Source organism: Hesperophylax consimilis, chromosome 1 (assembly GCF_061612785.1).
Source record: "Hesperophylax consimilis isolate HC1 chromosome 1, BYU_Hcon_1.0, whole genome shotgun sequence".
NCBI classification, from domain to species: Eukaryota; Metazoa; Arthropoda; class Insecta; order Trichoptera; family Limnephilidae; genus Hesperophylax; species Hesperophylax consimilis.
The window spans coordinates 19,693,264-19,717,860 of NC_142836.1; the positions used below are offsets into that span (position 1 = coordinate 19,693,264).

The following is a 24,597-nucleotide window of genomic DNA, read 5'->3' on the forward strand; positions in this document are numbered from 1 at the left end:
TTTTGGAATATTATGCAAAGTTTGCAAAAATGTTTTGGGCGATCGCTTGCCAAAATATGTCAAATTTGTAGGAAAGGATACAAGTTGTATTTGTATATTTGTAAAAATATGGGATAAACGATGAAATCTGGGTTGATTCATTGGCTTTAGGCCGCAGTAATCAATTTCATGTTTCCACATTAATATTTTGAGGAATGGTTTCAATTAAATTATATAATAAATGCATATGTATATATATATATATATAGGTCCCACAACATTTATTGCGTCCGTGCGTAAATCCGTCTTTGGGCGTCCAGCACTTCTAGTTCTTTTTTTTAGATTGTTTTTGTGAATATTGCACTATGTTTTACTCACGATAATCGCTAATATCATATTTTTTTAATATTCATAATAATGCAGGTTTTGATGTTTATTACACTCTCATACATTTCTAGCGTCACGTACATACTCACGTCCGGGTGTATATTTTTTGTATATTGAAGGTTCCTTTTAATATAGGTTTCACGTCCGTTCACTCTAATTTAATTGTTACGTCTGCCGTATATTGCTGACTATTCTAATAAAGGTTTCACGTCCATACTGAATAATATATTCTTGCGTTCGAGTGTATATTATTTGTTTGTTACATGGCGTTTTGAAGGTCGATTTAATTTTTACGTCTTCCGTATATACGGCCCTTAAGACTCTTGGATTTGTTTTGAGAGTTTCAAAAGGTAAATTTAGGCCGTTGTTATGCCCCTTATATTATTAAACCCCTTAGGATTACATGACTTATTCTGATATGGGAGATATATTTCACCTTAAAAATAATCAATATAAATATTATTTATTTTAATTCTTTTATATATCGAGACAAATAGAGATCTATAATTTTTGCAATCTTTTCTTTATTTTGAATATCTACTTATGTGAGACTTCTTATCATTTTTACCAATGTATCTTATTTTATTATACGCTTTTGTTGTAACATTTTTTTTTTCATTCTATTTTGTTTTCTCTATTGTTTTAATTTTGAAGAATTTATAATAACTGCGATACTCAACTATTAAACTAGAATGAAAACGTCTATTAGGTGTAATAAATAAATTAACAAATAAATAAACAACACAAAATATTTCTTACTTTTCTAGTGAAGTTTTCACGTTCATAGTGAATTAATTAATTAATTATAGCATCTGTGGTTGAGAGATAAGACTCTCGACTCGCAATCCGAAGCCCGTAATCTGACGGTCAAACCCGGCGTGCGCAAATAAATTTTTATTTGTTTGTGTTATTTCACAATTAATATATTCAACATAATATAATGTGTGTTTGCAGCACGTTCCAGAGTGAAATATACTCTCAGTATCGCCCTGGTGTGTGACCACCATTCCGAATGGAAACGTTATTTCCAAGCTTTTGCCGTGTTTGGTGACCAGATATAAATAGCCAGGTACTTTTCTACATTTCTCTTCCTCATCTTCTTCCCTCCCCAATACCTTCACCCTAGTACTCAGATTGGGGATGCCACAGTCTCGCTGTTCCAGACGGGAGCGGTTGAGACTCTTGTGCGGTATAGAAAAAATATATGTATATATATTTATGTTTTATTTTTTTGACATCCAGAAACACACCAAACCTGACAACAAACTGTCTATTGATAGTGAGAAGTTTTAATGAATATCTTGTTGCACCTTGTATACAAACGTACCTACTGGGCGCAGGCGTGCGACAATTTTTTTTACAACGATATCCTTAGTAAAAATGTATCATTTCATAACGCGCCAGTTCGCTCCATTGCAGAGGGCGGTCGGTCATTTTTAGGTCGGGATATCAATTTACCGTCCACTGTAATCCATCTTACAAAAATGTCCACCCGCGCAAGGCGCTTTTTAGTTCTGAGTGCTAAGTGGCAACGTTGTAAATGAACTGAATGTTGCCAAATCTGGGGTTTTGCTTCACCAAGGACTCAAACAATACATAAAAATGTACAAATTCGCCAACGGCCATGGGGACGCAATACTATCGACGAAATGCGTGGACGCAGCACGGCCGTCGTTATGTATACAAAATAATATCTACTCGTGATTGGTCACGAGGATACAATACCATCGACGCAGAACTTCTGTCGTTACGTATTCAATATAATAATATCTGTTTTTATATTTAACTTAATTAGTTCAACCTCAAATTGCAATATTTTAATTAATGAGTTAAACTTATTAATACCATTAAGTTCAATATAAAAATATATATTTTTTTTTATTTCTTAACATCTTTAGTGTTACAATATTTACAACATAATATTAAATAATATTTAAATCACTTTTCTGATAAGTAAGATGCTTGTGCTTAGGAGAGGACAACAATATATTTTTACATATTTATATTGCAAATATTATTACAAAAACTATTAATAGCCTTACAAGAAAATACAATAAAAGTAATAAAAACAGGTTAGTTATAAATAATACCAATGAATGATAAGCAGAAACATAATATGTGGAGTTTATTAAGTAGAATTGATTTGAAAGTACCTACACGGCACACACGCTCATGTAATCTAGTAAAATAAAAATGCTTGTCTTAGAAGAATATGTTCAACATATGTATAGTAACATTCTCTCTGATTCTATCTTCAATGTAACCAAAATAAATATAAAAACTATATTAAAAATGTATTAAACGTGTACCAAACTGCATAAAATGTTATTATATTATGTAATGACATATATTATGTAGTATTACGTTATAATAATCTTCTGTTTTAATAATCTCCTGTTATAATAATCTCCAGTTAAAATAATCTCATGTTATAATAATCTCCCTCTTGAATAAAGTTATATTTTTTACAAAATGAAACAATACTATGTTTTAAACCACTTTATATTTATTTTATACAATATTTGGGTTCAATCCAAACCGGTCGACGAAATATAAATAAAAATAAAGTGGTTTAAAACAAAGTATTTGTTTCATTTTGTATAATGTCAAGCCACTAAGTGTTTGCTTTCTTCGATAAATTTAATATTTTTTAGTTCTTGTAAGTATAGTTTTTAAATTTTTACATACATAATAGAATAGAATATTGCGGAAATCTGCAATTGGTTTCTCAGTTAGGTAAATTACACGTGTATATTTATACAAATATAATTTTTACTACTAATTTTTAATACTATCCGAGGCATTTGCCTCGGATAGTATTAAAAAATCTGGTTGTGGACATAATGTTAAATACATAGGTATACCAGAAGTTCGTCCATGTTTCAAATTATACTCCTTATGTTTAAGTGTAAGATTGTTAGTAGATTTATTATATTGTTCTAGATTTTAGTGCATTCGCTGTATGTTTCACATACGTATTCTTCTATATTTTGATTTTTTGTTGATTTCATTTAAGTTAAAGTTTTCATTGCATTTATGAAGGTGTGATAAAATATATAGTTATAATTCTATGAATATATAAATAATAATCCTCACAATTTGTGTTACGATATTCTTGCTAGATTTCAATTCATATCTTGAGGTTTTTATTTTATTCTATAAGATTTATTTTATATTCAGATAATATTCGGGAACTTATAAATTGTTTGTTTAATTGACAACAATATTTAATTTAAAATAAAACAATAACTTTGTAAACACCACTTTTATTTTTTATACTTTGTGCCGACCGGGTTTCGCTCCCAAAAAAACGCTTTTTCTTTTAAAAAAAACAACAACGGACGCAATACTACCAACGTAATGCGTAAACGCATCACGATCGTCGTTATGCATTAAAAACTACGCAGGATGCTTCTTAGTTCTTAGTGTCAAGCGGCATCGTTGTAAATTAACCCAACGTTGCCAAATCTGATGATTTACTCAACCAAACGCTCAAATAATTTATAAAAATGTACTCGTGAATGGCCATGGGGACGCAGTACTATCGAAGTAATGCGTGGACGCAGCAAAATTGTCGTTATGCATTAAAAACCACGCAAGACGATTCTTAGTTCTGAGTATCAAACGGCATCGTTGTAAATTAACCAAATGTTGCCAAATCTGATGATTTACTCAACCAAACGCTCAAATAATATTTAACAATGTACTCCGAATGGCCACGAGGACGCAGTACTATCGACGTAATGCGTAGACGCAGCAAGACCGTCGTTATGTATTCATAATAATATTTCAACGTGATCGGCCAGGGGGAAGCAATACTATCGACGTAATGCGTGGACGCAGCACGACCGTCGTTATGTATATAAAATAATATCTACTCGTAATCGGTCTTGAGGACGCAATACTAACGATGTAATGCGTAGACGCAGCATGATCGTCGTTATGTATCGAAAATTATATTACTTCGTGGACGCGGCAAGATCGTAGAAATGAATAAAAACATACACTGCTCGATATATACATCGTGTAGCGAACCTGTCGGCAAAATGTCAAACGTTCAATATTCGTTTCCAGACATTCTGAGACATTTTTTGCTTCCACAAAAATTTTTGCCATACGATTCTACATGGGGTAAGCATCGTTCTGGCCAATTTTGAGGTCAAAACATTGCAGCGTCCGTATATCGGACGCTGTAAGTCGGTGGACGCTGCAATGCTATGGAGTTTTTAGGGGTCGGACGCAACAAATGTAGCGGGATATATATATATATATATATATTTGACACCGATTGCTTCAGTGGTTGAGGATTTACCTTTCTCGTGAGCAGTTCAAATGTATTGAAAAGGATGCAACGAATGAAACAATGAAAAGCTAAATTTGTATTCTTTTAGTAACAGAATGACAATTTTTTTTTGCATTTAATGAGCTATTTCTTGCCCAAGTTTGTCTTTTTCTTTTCATGTTAATAATTTTTGTTTTTTTTTATAAAGTAGGAGGCATGCTGCATGAGTGCCCCAGAAGAACAACTGATGAAATAAAACCAACCATCCCATCGTCTGTATGCAACACTCAACGATTGACACACACACAATAATAATAATTTAATAATATTGGCTAATTTAATTTAATTTAGCGCCGTTTTCGTGAAAAATCACCTAAAGGTAACAAATATATTTATAAAATAATAAATACAACGGTTGAACCAACCAAATTGAGTGGTCTGTAGGAGGTTTAAAGTATTGCTACCACAAAAATAATCAGTGAAACAGGAATATGAGTTAAAAAATCATTACTCGAGTGAGATATATATACATAATAAAAAGGGCATTAAAGTGAACTAAAGAAATACAAAAGGTGAATGTGATGTTTTTTGTGACAAAATTTTATGACTTCATTAGTTTTAATTATCAAGGATTAAACAATTTCGAAGACATTTTGTACATAAGGTTTAACATTAGTTAGGAAAACATACACATATTGCGTAACTATTTACTCATCTTAAAAGAATTGCTAGAAAATTTTGCCGAGGAGTGGTGAGCTGTGGGGCTAACTTTGTCCATTGCCTCTTTCAAGTTTTTTTGGAAAATTGCCTTTTCATCACAGAACCCGTGTTTTGTCTTGCCAAAGGAATTGGGTCCCACGGAGGTTGGTGTATCTCTTCAAAGAAAAACATAAATTATATTAAATTAATTAAAATAATCAAGGAAATATATAAGTTGTAAATAAACACCATTGGTAAAATGGTTTAAACGGGCCAATTATTGAACAATAATAATTATTAGCTAATCGGATGTCGGTGGTCATAAAAATTTACCTGCCTGTGAATTATTTATTTACAAAACTATGTATGAAAAGCTTTTCTTTAAACAATATTATTTTTAAACCCATGAATCTTTAGTTCATCAGTTGTAGAGTCACTTTCAGTGTTATTGTATTATAATATGTATTAATTAATTATAATACAGTAAGGAGCTAAATAGCTAATTAAACCCCTCAGGCTACTTTGTTCACTTCATATGGTCACATAGAAATAGTTGTTTCCCTTGCTATCATGGTGATAAATATGATCTAAATGTTGTTAGAAAGAGAAAACATCACGCTTTATATTCAAATCTAGAAGCTAACCACATGAGAATTAAAATGTACACCTTTATGAAACCAAAGGTTCCGACCGCAATTTGGAAAAAAATATTAAACTATGTGAATTTTTTATCAATTATTTTATGTGAGATGACATAAAAAGTGGGGTGACTATCGTTTGTAATACATTTGTCTAATAAAATGTGTTGGTTTTTATAGTTATCAGTAATTTTAACTACAAGAAACGTAATTTTTATTTTATTTTTCGGAATAACTTTATTGAGTAAAACCTCAAATTGTAATATTTAAATATTGTCTTCAAAGTAATTTTTATTTTTAAAAAAAAATTATTGTTTGCATTGAAAGCTTTAATATTTCAAAAACAGTTTTCAAATACATTCAGAAATATTCCATTTACTAGGATTTTATTGCAAAGCGGAAATATTCCAACCTTCTGACAGAATATACCAGAGGTCTGAGGGGTTAATAAAGAAAAAAAATTTAAACACCTTCCGATATTCCTCATTCTCATTCTGGCTTCAGCGGGCATCTCTTCTGGTTCTTCATCGCTTCCATCTCCGAAGACAGAGGCAACTTGGGGAGGTTTCTTTATCACTGCACTGCTTTGGGTTGAGGGAGCATTTAAGGACATTTTGATCGGAGGGGCCTGAAATTAATTATAAACAAATTAATCATCCATCCCAGTAACTTTCACGGATACGTACGTATTGCAAAAGTTACTGGTTTAAGTACTGGTACTTTTTTTAACTTTTTGTTATAATGGCATACAGTGCTCGGGGCCAAAAAGGCCCCTTTCTCTTTCATAATAAGTTTATCTAATGGTTCTTGGAATAGAGAACTGGTATACGAAGAACGGTAATACGTACCTTAGGAACTACAGTCTTAAATCCAATAGATATTTTAGTGATTCTCGGAGCAGGCGGTGGCGGGGTAGGGGGGGAAGAATTGTCATTTGATCCATGGCTGTCCTCCCTCTGAGGGCTTATAGACATTTCCCTTACATTTGTATCTGTAGCCGTTAAAAAATGTTATAATACAATGTATTTTTAATAAGCAAGTAGTTAAAGGAATGTGAAATATTTTCAAATTACCTGGTTCTCGTCTGGCTCTGGGTTCACGTTTGCCTTCCCTCGACCTCGACCTCGATCTCGAGCGGCGCCGGGGTCTCTCGCGAGACCTGCTCCTGTCTCGTCTTCCTCGCTTTTCTCTACCCCGAGAGCCATCTGAATCTTTATAGCAACGGTCTTCTCTGCCTTTAAAACTGGATCTCGAAGACCCTGGTAATATGAAATACTGGCAAAATGAGATCAAGTAAAGATCGCAATAGGAACATTTTGGTAGTTATCTCAGCGAATACACATAACAAAAGTTCCGAGTAGAAAATCTCGGGAATGTCGTGATCAGTCTGGCAACCATGTCATATTGACAGATTCTCGCAGCATTATGAAGTCCAACACAAATTAAAAACAGGTACCCAATATTCTACATTTAAGTTTTCAAATAGTCAAATAAACACATTATGCATGGTGCAGTACCTCTGCTGCGATTGTCTTCTAAATCGCGTTCACTCATTTTATTTTTCTAATTTCGTGAGTCAGAAGCACCTCACGCAAACCTTCCGATTTCGATTAAAAATACATTGCCAGTCTAAGAAAATCATATTCCTCGTCACACATTTTCTCCTAATAATAATCGTTGGTACTTACCTTTAAAAATAGAGAGTAGTTACCCAAGTTGGTTTGTTTGGGAAACGTTTTGTGCGTCCATACAGTAGGGCAACAGCGAGGTGATTGTGTAATTTCACCTCTTTGTTTTGAATTTTTGACAGATTATTATTCAATTTATGCTTACATCCACCATGCGTTTACCTACATTGCTAGGATCTTATTTATGCTAGGATCGCTAGAATCTAGAATAGAATACGCGTGCATATAAGCAGTGAAGTTTTAGCACACTTTGGTGCTTTTTCTCAATTATTTTAGGTGTATGCTCATGTTTGTATTTTGTTGTATAATAACGTTTCTGATAAATCAGTACTTAGGTTAGATTATTTCTTAAAAATTAAATATTATCCTTTTGTGTATTGATTCTGTAATAATATGTATTATTATATTGTACTTTAGTTTTTCGATTATTGTGTTAAGTATTACGATTGAAAATTGTATGAAAAATACATGGTTGTTTATGATAGGGTGACGGAGAAAGTTTGCCATAATTCGTCAGAGATTTATTTATGCATGGTTCCCGACCCACTGTCAAGACAAATAAACATACGAGTAGGTACCCCTCATTCAAAGGATTCTCGATAAACTTATTTTAGCCATACTTTTCTTGTTCTAGATTTCGACAGTACAAATAAAAATGGAAATGATGAAAGTTATTCGTATCTTTGCCAGAAAAAATATTTTCCCAATATCATGCCGAAATCTTTTTGAAAACGATACCTTTTCACTAAAAAGATTACAAAGTAATAACTACTGCTCCAAGTTCAGAGGAGTAGTTGATCTAACTATTTCAAATAATGCGGAAAATAGCAAAAGAATGGACTTCAAAACTGGCCCTGGCCTCTCAGATTTCATATCAGCCTCGACAAAAATAAATTACAGTATACCTCATACAACTGATGACAGTATTCCATACTTAGACAATAATTTAGTTTACTTCAGAGAGCAAAAAGTGTTCTTCAATGTCTATGGCTGCCAGATGAATGTTAACGACACTGAAATTGTTTGGTCTATTTTAAAATCTCATAATTATACCAAAACAAACATAAGAGAAGAAGCCGATGTTATATTAGTGATGACATGTGCTGTTAGAGAAGGCGCAGAAAGTAAAATCTGGAATCACTTGGATCATTTAAGGGGCTTAAAAAAGAGGCAGGCAAAATTAAATCATCAAGTAAAGATCGGAATACTGGGCTGTATGGCGGAGCGATTAAAACACAAGTTACTTGAAAAGGAACAGGCTGTAGATATTGGTAAGAACTGGCAGATTTTTTTTTCAAACTTCAATAATTTTCCATTCAACTCTTGTAAATTGTTGTTTTCTTTCAGTTGCTGGTCCCGATAGTTACAAAGATTTACCCCGCCTCTTGGCAATAACAGAAAATAATCAAACAGCTGTAAACGTACTTCTTTCTGTCGATGAAACTTACGCAGACATTGTTCCTGTGAGACTCAACAGCAGCTCCAAATCAGCATTTGTGTAAAATAAAATTATTTTATAAAACATACAACAGAAGTCGTTAAAAATTAAAAATCTTGCTTATTCTTTTTCCGATTGTTTCAGATCCATCATGAGAGGTTGTGATAACATGTGTACTTACTGCATAGTCCCTTTTACCAGAGGACGAGAAAGATCCAGACCTATAGATTCCGTTGTCAATGAAATCAAATTGCTTTCCGAGCAAGGTGTCAAGGAAGTCACATTGCTGGGTCAGAATGTGAACAGCTACAGATATTTATCAGAAGCAGACAGTCCCCGCGAGGCTACTAATCAGGTCAAGGGATTCAAAACCGTCTACAAAGTAAAGACGGGTGGTTTAAGGTTTGCTGATTTGCTTGAGAAAGTTTCTGCAGTGGACCCAGAGATGAGAATTCGTTTTACATCGCCACATCCAAAAGACTTCCCTGATGAGGTATCCTATACATTTCTTATGAAATTACAGGTGTACAGCCTTCATCATAATATATGATTGCTTCGCTTGTGTAGAAAATTAAATAATACGGATCACTGTGTGATCCGGTACTACCAAGCATTTAATTTATCTACTTGTAATTATCTGAATTTATTCTTATTGATTTCTTTTATCAGCGGAATCAAATAAAATAGGCTGCACTTTTCCATACCAGCAACTACACTGATAATTTACAATAAATATAATTAAGCTCTAGTTATCATGTATATTATAATAAATAATTTCATTAAACATTTACGTGATTTATTTTTGGAGTATGTATTATGCCATGTTGCGCTACCTCCTTCTTTGGTCCATTATAATGGCTGGCATAATACCCCAAAAATAAATTTCAATAAACCTCAAATCATATTCATTAAATATTTTTTAAGCTTCTACAATTAGTGAAGGAGCGTCCAAATATCTGCAAGTCTTTGCATCTTCCTGTTCAGTCTGGTAATTCTGCCGTCCTGGAGAGAATGAGGAGAGGGTACACTAGAGAAGCTTACTTAGACCTCGTAGAACATGTGAGAGATGTTATCCCAAATGGTCAGTAATCAATAATATGTATTAATACGCTTTCTGTGTGAGAATTTCTCATCTGATAATCGACCCCTATTGTAAGAAACCATGCCCCGTTTGTGTAGTTTTTGACGTAATTTTTACAAAAAAAAATCGTCCACTATTTCCATGACTGAGCGGAACCCTCCAAGATGCCGACCGGAAGACCAGCTTTTTTTAGGCTTACTAAATGTTCATTCTCACGGGTCCTAGACTATTGTGGAATGATGGACTAGCAAAGGAATTGAACCTAAGACGCCCTGTTGAGAACAGCATAATTTGTCCACTCAGTTACTAACTAGTTGATTTATATTATAATAATTTCTTTGCTTTATTTCAGTTGGTCTTTCGAGTGACTTCATTTGTGGCTTTTGTCATGAAACAGATGAAGAATTTGATGACACACTCACTCTAATGGAAAAAGTCAAATATAATGTTGCCTATCTATTTGCATACAGCATGAGAGAGGTAATTTTTTTTTTATAACTGAGGGTACCCTTATGTTTAAAAGATTTGTTTCCCTGTGTTTATACTTGTTTAATTTTTTAATTGATAAGTTTTTAATAATTCTAGATACAGTCGCCATCTATGGATTGTTTGAATAGTTGATTATTAGAAATGGTGTGAATCTGCACTAACATTCTAGAGCTCTAAAATGTCGATAAGCAGTTGCTTCTTTTTCATTGTGTAGTGTCGACTGTCGATGGATTAGTATTTTTAATCTATAAAGGGCCTGTTCCCAGAAAAAAGTGTTCTTTCCTTCAGAAATTTATTACAGTAAACAGTGTTTATCTGTACAAGGGTCGGGCCCGTTATCAATAAATTGTTATTGTCAACGTTGATATTATAAAAGCATGTTTTGTGATTCAAAATAAAAAAATTAAAATACACTCCAAGTGTTTCCAGTAAAGTCCAAAAACCAGAAAAATATACAATACTTATGTATTATAGTTGATAATTTGCTTACTTTAAATCTACTTTGTACATTAGAAACAATAGGTATATAACTTGAAAAATTATTGATATCTAGGGAAATTTCCCAAATCTGTGAAAATGAATCAATATTTTTTCTCTACAGAATTTCGCTTCTTATAGTCTTGTTTTTAGTTAATTCACTGGTTTCACCATTTTTCTCAGTACTTTAAATATGAATTATTTATTTAAACCGACAAATAAAAAATTTACTGTTTTTTATTTATTTACTGTTGTTTTTTGACAGGTAGTGATTAGATAAACTAATTTTTAGACTAAAAAGTTTCTGCAAAATATTACTTGCCTTTTAAAAATGAAAACCATGGCTTTCTCTAATAACAATATATTTTATTTATACCCACCATTTTATATTCCAGAAAACAACAGCTCACCGTCGATACCAAGATGACGTGCCATATGACATAAAACAGGGTAGGCTCGTAAAGATGGTTGAGGTTTACCGCAGAGTTGCTGAAGAGTTGAATGCTGCCCAAGTTGGTGAAGTTCAAGTCATTTTGGTGGAAGGAAAAAGCAAGAAATCTGGAGACACACTGTTCGGAAGGAATGATGCCAATCTCAAAGTTCTCATTCCTGCTGGAAAGATTTCACTGTCTCATACAGATTGCTCATCGCGGGAGATATCTGCTGGAGATTACATCGCTGTTAAGATTCACAGTTCTAATTCGCAGATTTTAAAAGGAACACCATTATTTCATACTTCCTTATGTTCGTTTGATAGGTCAATTTTAGATGGTGAGGTTTCTAAATTAAAGTCGGTTGTATAGTGAATTGTTTATTCATCCTTATTGCTTTGTTAAGATAGTACTAGTTCCCTCCTTGCATAATATTATTATGTGCACATAATTTAGAATTAAATAAATAAATTATGGGTATACAAAAAAATTATAAATCTTTTCATAGTGTCGATTTTTTAAATTTATGTATGGTGAATGAAATACTTAATTATTTGAACATTTAAAATACTTAATAATTACCTAGTCTAATTTTTTTAAGTTACTTTAATTTTATAAAAAATTTAAATGCTTAACAATAATTTCTAAATGTAATATTTAAATCATAATATGTATGTACCTACTTTTATCTATAAGAACACAACAGTTCTCAAAAAATTTTCCTAAAAAATAATTGTACTTTTTCTGTTTTATCATAATCATAAGTCATACAAGACTCGATGCGCCAAGATGTGAATGCGGCGGATTTATTAAATTAGTTCTTAAATTTCTATTCATGGCAACACCGGATTTCTGAACGGGAAGGTTCTCGGAGCAATCTATATTACCGGATAAACTCGGAGAAGCTCCCTGAGAACTACCGTAAACTTTAGTGCTATATCCTGAGTCATTGTGCGAGTCGCGGTCCAATTGACTCTGCAACTCGGACAAGTGTGTATTGATTGCCAGATTGTGCATGTGATTCTGCAAGTGGATAGCGGCATCGTGATGGCCGTGTGGAGGTAACATCTGACTCCCCATCGGTACATTGACATGACTCCCCATCATTTCTCTGGGAGGGTAATGGCTCCCTTCAGCCCGGGAAATTGCTGGCTCGGCGGGGAACTGCCTCAAATATCCCTGATGGATGTTTGCATCTGCATTAGGGATTTCCATCTGGGAATTATGGCTGGCATGGTTCGCATACGAATGGGGCGTTCTGGATAACTCGCGGTTTATGTGATCATGCATCATCTCAGTTAGTAAGTTATTTGAATTGTATACAGGATGTCTACTTCGGCCATAATTAGGCCCCGCAAAGCTTTCGGGATGCGCAGGTTGACCAACACCATTAAAGCACGGTTGGGCTAGTGAAGTAGAATTATTGTAATGGGGATGCGGCTGCGGATGTATGTGATTAGATGTTTGATATTGAATAGGGCCTCGAGGGTTCTGATGATTATCGTGCATTCTTTGCCGATTTGGTATTTCGTGAAAGTAAGCATCTTTAGGGATTGGAAGTAAACTTCCTCTTAGAGCCATATGACTGCCATTGTTTATGTAGTGCCCATTCATTACAGTTTTAACTGGTATTTGTGGTTGGGCACTTTGGCTAGAAACCATATTTTCATAATTGGGTAGTGGCAAAGTTGTGAGTAAATTAGAATTATTCATTAACCCAGGTTCTAAAGTGCTCCTTATTGGTTCATCTTCTTCATCGCTGCTTTCCGACTTGTTGCCGTCTGTTTTTTGTTGAAAGTTGAACATTTTTCTGGATGGAAATGGAATCAAGTTGTGAAAACTGAACTTTTTGGGTGATTTGACATTAGGTTCAGTTTTGGAAATAATGCTGGGACTGGGCTGGATTATTATCGGTGGACTTATTGGCTCTATCGTGTTGAAGTGGGTACTCTCACTGAGTGGAATGGAATTATTTTGCCAACTATTATGAACAGGTGATTTGGTGGGACCCAAGAGGTAGGTAGGAGTAAGTGGTCTACTTACCGAACCATCCAAATTTCTCACAGGAGACTTTAACTCTCGAACAGGTGATCTAGATATCCGCTGTATTTCATCAATTATCTGCTGCTCTTGTATTTTGGCAACTAATTCGTGGACTGATTTCCTTGGTCCATTTTCAATAATAATTCCATTGTTATTTTCTGTCTGGAATTCCTGAGATGGGCTATCAAGATGTAAAGAACTTCTAGATGAGTCTTGTATCTCATTACTACAAGAGTGTGCTACTGGATCGTGCAGGATATTATCATCACATCTCACCGAGTGCTTTGGAATTCTAATGTAACCATCATTTTCAATTTCTTCGAAACAGTTGATATTTGGTTCTCTCTGTGATTCCATAAACTGAGCTTCTCCATCCGTTTTAGATTTTTCATTCACAATTTCTGAAACTTTTTGATAGTTGTTACTTGGAAACTTATTCTGCTCTGTCATTGGAGAATTTGTCAAGTTTGTTGCACCCGAAAGCATATAGGACATATTGTTGTTAGTAAGTATTGACCGTGGAGATTTTTTATTTGGTGATGAGTATTTTTCATCACTTTCTGAGTTGTGCGAAATTTCATGTCTCATAGGCGATCGAGACAAAATAGATTTTAGTGATTTAGAATGAATTTCCGCTGTTACATTGTACGAAGACCCACTTCCGTTCCTGCTGAATTTGCTCTGACCAGAATTGTAATTTGAGACAGCGATACTCTTTTCAGAGGACTTGATGCTTGCACGATTGTGGTCCGATATTTGATCATTATCAGAACGATGGTCTGATGGCATTAAACTTTCTCTGCTTTTGCGGTTCTCTTTTTTCAAGGCACTGTTTTTCTTAGAATCCGGTGTTGTATTACCATCCAATACATCGACACTTTTGGAAGTATTTCTTAATGATTTTCTAAAATCATCTATCTGAGTTTTTGTGTCGAAGGCGTGATCATTGAAAGACCGTATGATATTCCAGGTTTTAGATGTTGCGTCGAGCATTTCAAGACTTTGAGTTCTTTTCAATGGAGGTAAATCAACCGAACCCTTTGGACTCAAGCCAATCTTCTTCACTCTTTCCGAGGCTCTGAACATTATTCCTCTTGTTAACCACTGCTCCAAGTGGTGTTGTCTTTCGCGACAGAGAACTCTCTCTGCTGCTACACATCGAGTTAATTCTGATATCTGTCCCTGTGTCTTCAGCTCCAGATTTGTCACCTTCTGGTCCAATTTTTCATGAGCTTTGTCAATATGATGTTTGATTTCTTGTTTATCCCTGTTCAGTTTGTCCTCCATGTGGCGGAAGAATGGGGCACAGTAACATGTGTATCCCACTCCGACCGGGCCTTTACAGATATTACCTGCCAAATCTAGGAAGTACTGCTCACCTTTTTTCAAGGGTTCTTTTGGTAATGAATCTAGATTTGGTTTAGGGAAGTTTTTAGGATCGGGGTAATAGTGGCACCCGTAAGGCGACCAGTGTTTAGCATTACTTTCAAAATGAACATTCTTGGATTTTCTTTTTTCCTTATTTTTATTTGGACTTGCATGTATGTCCTTTTCCTTCGATTTCTTAGTAATTTCGACTTCTATTCCATCAGGAATATCAATAGTTCGCTCTATACTTTTGTCTCTGGTTTTATCCTTGGCCTTGCCTTCCTTTCTCGGCTTTGCTGATGGCACATTTAAAATTACAATTATTTCATTTAATTCTTTCCGTACGGCGATATCTTTGGGAGTTTCATTTTGCTTATTTTTAATTAATTTGTTAGAATTTGCCTCCAGAAGAATCCTTGTTAGTTTCCTTCGTCCCATGGCAGCCGCAATGTGGAGAGCTGTATCCCCGTTCTTGTTCTGATCCGATACATGGCACTCCGCTGAGATGAGAATCCTGGTGACTCCGGCGTGTCCGTATCGAGCTGAAGTGTGGAGGGATGTGTCGCCATACTGAAAAAGTCAAATAAATTTTACTGAAAATAATTAAATAATAATATGTTGAAACACTAACAAAATCCACAAAAAATATTGAATAAGAATAGTTTTGTGCATAATTTTAGCTGAATTTATAATAATCATTGAATGTTTCCTCCCTACCATTGAGAGTTGCAGGCAGTCAAAGAAATTGCAAAATTTGCATTTTGATTAACTTTTTTAATTTGCAATATGTTATGTTTTAATACCAATTAAACTTATTTTGTAATTATTGATTTCATTATCTCATGCACATTCTGCGAAACTTCAAGGAGTAATCTCAATTATCTAAGGAGAAAAATCCTCAGGTGATAATAAGATTTTACAATTATTTGTTATTTTTTTTTTGATAAATGTTTTAAAAATTTGTATGGGCGTCGCCATACTTTTTTCTTGCTAAGGTTACCCGTATCATAGCGCCCTTGAGGTGATTTTTCACAAAAACGGCGCTCTACAAATTATCCAATTATTATTATTATCATCTTAAGTCTTGTTCACAAAATATCTGGTAAGTGGTAGTATGTATATTACAAACATTTTGTCAAGTAAAAAATTGGTATATATTTCACTAACCGCAGCACTTATAATGGGCACAGGTTATGGAAATTACACCTCCTTCTTTGTTTCAGCTTAATTACTACAAGAAACAACGATTTACGTCGGGATAGATGGTAAAAGATGCATTATAATTCCATTTTTATTCAAAATTTATATTATAAAACGGTTACTTTCGCGCCATTTTGGATTTTTTTAGTATGGTTTTGCGAAGTTTCGTATTAATCTAAATAACCCTTAAATTACTTAATTAACCCAAACTACTCGTATAAAACCTAATAACCTATTTTGTGCATATAAACAGATGTTTTTTGCAAAAATTGTTGAAACGAAGTGTAATTTCTAATCTGCACCTAAAAGTGCGGCGGTTGGGAAAACAATGACCAAAAATGCTATCAGATCCATTTTCATTGGGTCTTCATGAAAAACAATGTCGTATTTTCCTTAGATTTAGCTGAAATACGTGAAATATGGAGTGTACACTGTACAATATCATCGTAGACCAAGCTTTGAAGCATACTCCATTCATTAAATGATGCAAGAATAATTACATTATTCTGGATATCTGGGTCACAGCCGGCGAGCAGTATTTCCCGGCAAGTCTGGTTGTGGCCATTTTGGCAGGCGAGGTGTAATGGCGCGAATCCGCCGCGGTTCCTGGTGTGGGGGCGGGAGTGCGCGGAGAGGACGCGCGCGCAACGACTGTACCCCTTCCACGCAGCCTCGTGCAGAGCGGTGTTGCCGTGCTGAAAAATAAATACATTTTTTCGTAAATATCTAATAATTTTATTGTAATATTCAATTACTGAAGACAATATTAGCGATTCTTAAACGAAAATTAGAAAAAAATAAATAAGAAAAAGATACGGTTTCATCTAGGACTTTAACCCAGGACCCTCGCATTGCCGGGGCGCCACTCTACCAACTGAGCTAATAAGACCCTATCTCCTTCGGTAGTTTTTAACTGTAGCATACTTCGAATAAGAACTACCAACATTTTCTCACCGCATATTTTTACTGGCTTCTATTTTTATGTATGATCGCAACTAATAATAACTCGAAATAAATACAACCTAGACAGTGTCTTGGATAAATATATCCTATTTTTATTTTTATCTACTGACTTTTCTGCAAGTCTAGAATGAATAAAATTTTAATAATTACTTATTGAAGACAATATTAGCGTTTTGAGGTTTTACTCATTAAGTTGTTGCGCGGAAAATATTTACGCATTCATTCGATTCTAGATAAATTCGCTGTTTTTGAATGAGAAAATATTTTCGCATTCATTCGATTCTAGATAAATTCGCTGTTTTTTACTTTTTTCATAAAAACGGCGCTACACAAACCATCTGAATATTATTGATTACAGTGATCACCTATCTAGGCGTCTACTGGTTTTGACAAGGGGCGCCCAAATTTTACTCGCGTCAGGCGCCGTTTGGTTCTGCGGCCTTAGGGCCGGCCCTGAATATGTCTTACTGTAATACAAAACTAGTAACTTTTATGAGACCGTGTCAAGCTGGGAGATATATCTCTAAAAAGACTCCACGGGTTTCTGTTGAAGAATATCTCCCAAATCGCACAAGGGGTAAATGGGGCAAAAAATAGGGATGATAATATATAATTAAAATATTTATGTAAGACGAGTCGTTAGATGAAAATGGCACGTAAGCACAGGGGCACCGCTCAGAAGTGACGCCGCCTGTGCGCGAAGCGATAGTACATAGTACCTACCTACTTACTGAAACCTATGTTGGCAGTACTTGTTAGGAAAAGAGTAAGAGTAGTACATCTTTCAAACTACATCCAGGTTTTAATACGGTTGTTACTTTCTTTATTGGTTTATGTGCATAGTAAAATTATAGTTATTAGGTAATGCATAAGTTCAATCTTTCTATTTTAATTACCTTACACTTCAAATGAGTGTTCTGGCCAGTGTCAAGTTGGGGTGATTGTGGGCGGTTTGAAAGTGTAGGTTAAAATTTAGTGGTAATTAAAAGTACCTACGCTACATATAAATCTAGAAAAAGGGTAACAAGCAAAATACAAGATGTCAATTTTATATATAAAATTACTTTTATATTGGACATCTTACGATTGTGATTATTTATAAGTTGAAGCAATAATTAATAAATGCATTCATATAATGTATTGTACAAAATAAATACACAAAACAAATAAAATAAATGCAGGTAAATAAACAATCTAGGTAACTACTAGAGAAAAATGAATACCTGTGCAAAAATAAATGGAGGATGTTGAGAATTTGTTCAAGAACTTGTTGCTATTTTTAACTCTTAGCGAGGTAATTGCGTGGAAATTTTTTTAAATGTGTGTATCAAATACCTAAGCCAATTTTTTTTTGTTAAACCAAAAAATAAATTAACCTTAATTTAATTTTGATAACCAATCGACATTAACCGAATACACTGCGCAGAAATGTAAAGTTCTCTACGGTTGTAACGCAGCCATTGTGGGAAATTTCTGCGCTGGGTCTTCGGTTTATGTAGAGTGCTTACCGATACCGACCCAGTGGGACGTGAAATGTTTAGAATTAAGTTATTTTTCCTGTTCAGTCAACAGTCAGGTTCGGAAGTTAAACACAACACCCTAGATATATTTTTCTCAAATCAGTGTAGTTTTCTCAAATAGTAATGAAAATTGTTAGTTTTATTTTACAAAATATTTAGATTATCAAGATTCAGAATAACAGAATGTGTGAAACGAACGAGGTGAGGAGTGTGTACCAAGACTGAGTTGTTTTACGGTCCGTCTCTCTGCCTACCCCTGCGGAAACGGTGTGATGGTTAGTTAGTTAGTTATATTCAATTAATTGTAGAAAAAAAAAAGAATATTTCACTAGAAATGCCTTAGTAACTAGCGTTACAATCGCCTGAAATCGTAGATCTCCATCCCATTTGAATTTCGAAAACACGGTTTAGTTTGGAAATAAAGGCCAAAATTGGTCAAGTATTTGGATTATTAGTATAGGCACTTCTTGTGTAATTTTTCATTCTATGATGTTTACAAACTTAATCCAAGAGTTGTGCCGCATTCTCACCTAATTATCTATGACTGTCTACGGTCAATTTGTAAAATGAAAGTTGAAGTCCATTCAACTTTGGGTTTCTATTCCATAGAAAATCATGTTCTATGAAAAGGATAGATGAGGTGAGTGAGGGGAGATCCTGACTTTAGTAATGAGTCTACTTAAATCTTACAGAAATTAGTGAATTTCATCTTTTCTAATGCGAATCTATCATCGACCTTCTTAATTAACGAAGCGCGTGTAAAGAAATATTTCAAAGTCTTATACTGCGTGGTACTATTTCTCGCAGCGAGCGATTATCTCCGTAACTATCTTATTAACGCAGCCTTGCAAAAAATCCTGTTAGCAGTGTGGGAACACACAGCAGAGAATGGCATGTGATAATGGGTAGGTACCCTTGCCCTGGTCATTTGTGGGGTCTCGTACCTATCTATTATATTATATTCCTATGGACCACGGCCAGTACTTTCCTCGGGCCATAGGGCGGGGTGGTTCTGCAGTCTGTACCGTGTGTTGCCAGTGCGATGAGTTATTTACGAGTCTTTAAACAAACTCTTCCCCCGGGCTATAAGATCGGACTATAAATAACCGTCTTAATACACACGACGTGACGCAGCCTATAATTACTACAATGATACGGGCGAGTAGCTTCGGCTAACTGGCGGAGTGGTGCAGTGGTCACCCTGGCTACCGGCTGTATTTTAATGGACCGACAGATTTAATGTAATCATTTTTATTATAATATCGGACCCACCGAATCAATTTAATATCGATGTTTATATCGATCCATTCCCATTATATTAGGTAGTTACCCAAAATCAAAGAAAGGCATGGAATAATTTAACTAAAAAATTACATTATGCAAAACTAGTTTTATTTACGGTTTAACGTAATGTACATGTTGTTTTTAAATGTTGATAACTGTATTTACACGTGTTTGATGTACATTCATGTGAAACATAAACAAAAAAACTGAATATCAAGAGTATATTGCACTTGCCTGGCGATGAAGTTATTTTACAATGGAAAATCAAAATAATAAGTCGACAATTATTAACCTTATGTTGATAAACTAATTAACCATCACGCCCAAACAATTCGTTCTTGGTACACACTCTTTACCTCATTCACATTCATACATCGTCTCATACATGTTCTTCTACAATTCTGACTCTTGACATGGCCCAACTCAAGTACCTAATTAACTTGATGTACAAGTACCTAATTAATCATGTCTTCCTCATAAAATAATTGATTGTGGCCTTGGTTAACTTGTTTGGCTATGACAAGAAGCAAAAAATACATCCTTCCATTGTGCATTGAAAATAAGAAAGAAAAATGTTAAGCGTTAAGTTTAATTACCAACCAAAATATCTGTTGAAAACTTAATATTATTATTGTTTTCTAACAAGGTTAGCTGTAAGGGGAAATTTATTATGATATTTCATCATACTGAAAGTACGCATAAGGACGCCTTCAATTGAAATTTTCAATAGTTTTGATGTACCAAATTTACAACAAATATATGCTTAAATATACTATAGAAACTATACAAAAATACTGAATCCTCTACAATACCGCATATTCATCAAACAAGGTCAAATCACAATCACATAAAAAATATTCCAGTTCATAAAACCGCATTCGGACAAAGAAATTATATTTATTTTGCGACGAAACTCATTCAACATCCTTCCCCCTGATATAAAGCGAATAGAAAATTTGAATGATTACAAAACAAGATCTGGCTGAAAGAGATTAATGAAAACACTCTGAAATAACATTAAAAACGACATATCTACAGAAAAAACGACAAACGACTAAACGACAGAAAACTAATATAATAGAAATTAATAACTTTAGTTCGCCTTAGCACAGGTCACCCTAGTGTGGAGGACTAAGAAATAAAATTTACTATACATATATTTATTTTGTATGTACAATGTTTAAATAGTCGCTATAATAAAAAAATAGTAGAATTAATAAAACGTGGTATGTTTTTTTTATGTCCGATTCCTTTTGATCTGGAAAATCTTAAAAAGATATTGTGGGTTACGCCATTATAACCCAGATGCAAGCTAGCAATAGTACAGGTAGTTAGTACTTACCTGAAAACTTCCTGATAAAAGTGGCCACAAGAAAACATCAACGCGCGGTCACCTCTAAAACCTTTACGCGAATTCAAAATATGTTTTGCCAATTAATTGTTTTATTATAATACGCTGCTTTTGGATTCCTCGGTGTTTCGATTAATCTAAGGCATGATATATGCATTTTTTATTAACATTTACGGCATTTCCATATCATTGTACACGACTCGTGGTTTTAAAGGTTTATGGCCATGTAAAATCAGTGTGAAATGCATTTGAATTAAGATGTTTATGTTTATTTGAATGAATTTCTAGGGTGTATGTTTACCTATTTGTACATTGCATCGTACACTCCACTGGTCTAGCCAGCACATGCCTTCTCTTGCGCTATAATCGCTGTTATTGACGCGACGAGTAAGTGAGTTTATTACTCTATTATTTATCCTTAACATTTATTTTCCCGGGCATACTGATGTTGAACATATTTACGAACACACGAGTAAAGCATACATTACGGCCCTTCGTTGAATATTTTTATGGAATAAAACCTGGGATAACGGTATAATCAAATCACATTATACTCATACGTATTCCATACATTATTTGTCGCAAGTCACAACGGTATTTTTATTCAACATAATATTGTTTTTACAAACCACGTTTACACGCCTTATATAGTAGAAAAATAATGCTCGTCAACTGAACAAGAACTGTTAAGATTGGGTGAAACAGCTAGGATTCTGGATCCGGAACAAAGCAATTCTTCAAAGCTTATTGCGACCGAGAAATCATATAAATATTTGACCCTAAATCATCAATTGAAATGGTATTTTTGTCATTGAAAAATTGACTATAAACGCTTTATTGACTATAAACGATTTTATTGACTATAGTCGCTTATCACAAAGGTACATTTATAACCCTTATCTAAAACTCACTGTATCAAACCATCCGTATGTATAATTGCAATCAAGTGTCTTATAAGATACATTACAAGTCACTGATTTGGAAGTAAAGTAAAACTACACTCGTTATCTTAGTTGATTTTTTCGGGTATGTATTATACTGTATTGCGCATCCTCTTCCTTCAACCAACGGTAAAAGAGGAGAACTCCAGACAGCCTTGCAGTACCCATAATCAGGAGAGAAGTGTATAAAATAAAATGTTCAACGGTCTCGAAAAACTTGCTATTAGACACCACCGCTATCAGCAAAGTACTTCTGAAAAACTGTTGAGTAAAATATAAGGAAGAATTTTTGTGTGTCTTTAATTTTTACCACGGAAAATTGTAAATTCCATAGTTATAGAAAAATTATGTCTTTTGTCATATAAGTTATCAATTTTGTGAATAAATAAATAATGCGTAATACCTACTATCCTATTCGATCACTGTATTTTTATTTTTGTTTGTTATATTTTTTTGTTAATTATATATTGTATATATATATATATTATATATAAATGAAAAACAATACAAAACAAAATTAACCTTTGTCTGTCCAACTGGGAAGGATTCCCGTTTCAGGACAGCCAAATTGTGTATTTAGTACATAATATTCTTACAATGGAATGGCGATGCTGTCAAAACAAATTATGAGAACATTGTTGATTGCATTCGAAGTGACAGGATGGTTTCTTTATCCTTCAAAGAATCACAAAGTTGTAATTTATTACCAGGTTCAATTTGGATAACATTAGTAATTGCATTCAGAACAGATGAATGGTTTCTTTCGGGACATCACAAGTCTGAGATTCTTTCCAGGGCATTTTGGAGAACATTTACAATTGTATAGTTAGAATTTCCACATTTATAAATCAGTATAAGACATATGAATCCTATAGTACTATATTTTTAGAATTTCTTAGATGATAGAAATTACACATTACTAGACCAGAATATATGCCGTAAGACATATGAATTTCCTATTTTAAAATTTCGAATCTTTATTTATTAAATGGCTAGACATTATTATACAGCAATTGAAATAAAACCGCGCAAAAGATTCGCAAATTTAAATTTAAATAATAACAACAATGAAGATCAAGTATTAGGAACATAGGCATTTTTAAACTTGAAATAAAAACTGACTCTAGATCCTTATCTCTCTTAAGTGTAAAATATCCCTTTGGAAGATAAAAGTCATCTTAAAGTTGTACTACCTACATGCAAAAGCCCTCTGGACGTTAAATAAATAAATTAAATGTCTAAGTTTTATGAAAAACGAATTTTTGATGTGCACGTGCGAGATCATGATAATATATAATATAAAACTACCTAGTTTATAATTTTTCCGTTTACATTTGTTCGATCACAGAAATTTGTTTCTCTTCTACAGATATTTGTCTTTCCACATGCCATACTAGAACCTTACTTTAGAGGTAAAACAATGATCTTTTTTCAATTGAGAGTTTTTGATAGGCTTACCAGTGTGTCCTGTCGATTAGGATCTGCTCCATGTTGAAGTAATATCTCCACAGCCTCTGAGTGTCCGTCAGCTGCCGCCCTCTGCAGCGCGGTGCATCCATTCTGTAACAACATCATCAACTTATCATTTATAAACATAATAATTGCAGCGTGCATCAATCAATCTCCAACTTGTCCACCACCCACTTTACGTGCTTCTTCTTAGTGTGTTGTATAGAGCTTACTAGAAAATGAAGAAAAGCATTAAGTTAATTTACTGTTAGAAATATTCATAGAAAAATGCAATCACATTACCATTCAGTTTTTGCAATACATGGCTAAGGGAACTGAGTGATAATCATCTTGCAAACATGGTGGAGATAGTGTAAAGACAGCGGAATACTCAATGCAAAAATATATAAATAAAACTACTAGCCGCCACATGAGTTATACACGCTGAGTTATGCAGTAGGTATTATAACTACCGCCCTACTAGTTATATCGAAAGAATTTTCAGTGAAATCTTTAATTCGCAGTGATACTATGGGTGGTGGTATTATGTACTTTCCGAATTATATTGGTGAGAGATTACAAATTATGATTTAAATGGTTTTAGCCGTGTGCAGTTACCAGATCTGAATAACCAGGAACTTTTCAACTTCCCCTCACCTATCTTCATCTTTTTCCTCTTTCCACATACACTTACAAATTGGGAAATGATATAGTTCCATTTGCTCCAGACAGTGACCATGACAGACAGACCATGTTTGACAATAGATTGTAATGTGTATTTGTTTGGAAGAAATTATTAAATTGAGTATGCGTAATACACACCAACACCAAACCAGCCTTTAATTCCGACGTACACCAGCACAAAACACCATCATAAAATCAAGTACCC

At 34.0% G+C, this 24,597-nt stretch overlaps 3 protein-coding genes across 8 annotated transcripts in view; 1 reads left to right on the plus strand and 2 right to left on the minus strand.

Moving 5' to 3' along the window:
- Window positions 1–4,427: 4,427 nt before the first annotated feature.
- Window positions 4,428–7,608, minus strand: LOC149426408 (uncharacterized). The gene is made up of 5 exons (XM_089651291.1): window positions 7,503–7,608; window positions 7,059–7,244; window positions 6,834–6,976; window positions 6,456–6,613; window positions 4,428–5,523 (listed from the first exon to the last, which is right to left on the minus strand). Exons 1-5 carry the CDS (start codon window positions 7,537–7,539, stop codon window positions 5,352–5,354), a joined length of 696 nt encoding a protein of 231 aa, XP_089507417.1. The 5' UTR covers window positions 7,540–7,608; the 3' UTR covers window positions 4,428–5,351.
- LOC149426409 (CDK5RAP1-like protein) lies at window positions 7,176–12,042 on the plus strand. 5 transcript variants are annotated; one of them, XM_089651255.1, is made up of 7 exons: window positions 7,176–7,437; window positions 8,308–8,944; window positions 9,021–9,171; window positions 9,256–9,604; window positions 10,036–10,192; window positions 10,545–10,672; window positions 11,554–11,991. In XM_089651255.1, exons 2-7 carry the CDS (start codon window positions 8,329–8,331, stop codon window positions 11,959–11,961), a joined length of 1,809 nt encoding a protein of 602 aa, XP_089507381.1. In that variant the 5' UTR covers window positions 7,176–7,437; window positions 8,308–8,328; the 3' UTR covers window positions 11,962–11,991. The 5 variants fall into 5 exon arrangements, with proteins under 5 accessions (XP_089507381.1, XP_089507407.1, XP_089507397.1 ...); XM_089651271.1 differs by lacking the exon at window positions 7,176–7,437 and adding an exon at window positions 7,682–7,753; XM_089651247.1 differs by lacking the exon at window positions 7,176–7,437 and adding an exon at window positions 7,789–7,961.
- A 299-nt stretch (window positions 12,043–12,341) lies between these two features.
- Window positions 12,342–24,597, minus strand: part of dgo (ankyrin repeat domain containing protein 6 diego) — a 136,669-nt gene continuing 124,413 nt past the window's right edge. For both annotated transcript variants that reach the window (XM_089651226.1, XM_089651236.1), the window contains 3 exons: window positions 23,718–23,819; window positions 16,701–16,895; window positions 12,342–15,570 (listed from right to left, as the gene is read on the minus strand). In XM_089651226.1, the coding sequence (XP_089507352.1) occupies window positions 12,355–15,570; window positions 16,701–16,895; window positions 23,718–23,819 (3,513 nt within the window). In that variant the 3' untranslated portion in view covers window positions 12,342–12,354. The remainder of the gene's footprint in view (window positions 15,571–16,700; window positions 16,896–23,717; window positions 23,820–24,597) is intronic.

Excerpts from the sequence above, each read along its gene's own strand:
- LOC149426408 (XM_089651291.1), bottom strand. The coding sequence starts at position 7,539 with ATGAGTGAACGCGATTTAGAAGACAATCGCAGCAGAG. Across the intron at positions 7,245-7,502 it reads AGAAGACAATCGCAGCAGAG|GGTCTTCGAGATCCAGTTTT; the intron begins GTACTGCACCAT and ends TCATATTACCAG. Across the intron at positions 6,977-7,058 it reads CAGAGCCAGACGAGAACCAG|ATACAAATGTAAGGGAAATG; the intron begins GTAATTTGAAAA and ends TAACGGCTACAG.
- LOC149426409 (XM_089651255.1), top strand. The coding sequence starts at position 8,329 with ATGGAAATGATGAAAGTTATTCGTATCTTTGCCAGAAAAAATATTTTC. Across the intron at positions 9,172-9,255 it reads AGCTCCAAATCAGCATTTGT|ATCCATCATGAGAGGTTGTG; the intron begins GTAAAATAAAAT and ends CGATTGTTTCAG. Across the intron at positions 10,673-11,553 it reads TTGCATACAGCATGAGAGAG|AAAACAACAGCTCACCGTCG; the intron begins GTAATTTTTTTT and ends TTTATATTCCAG.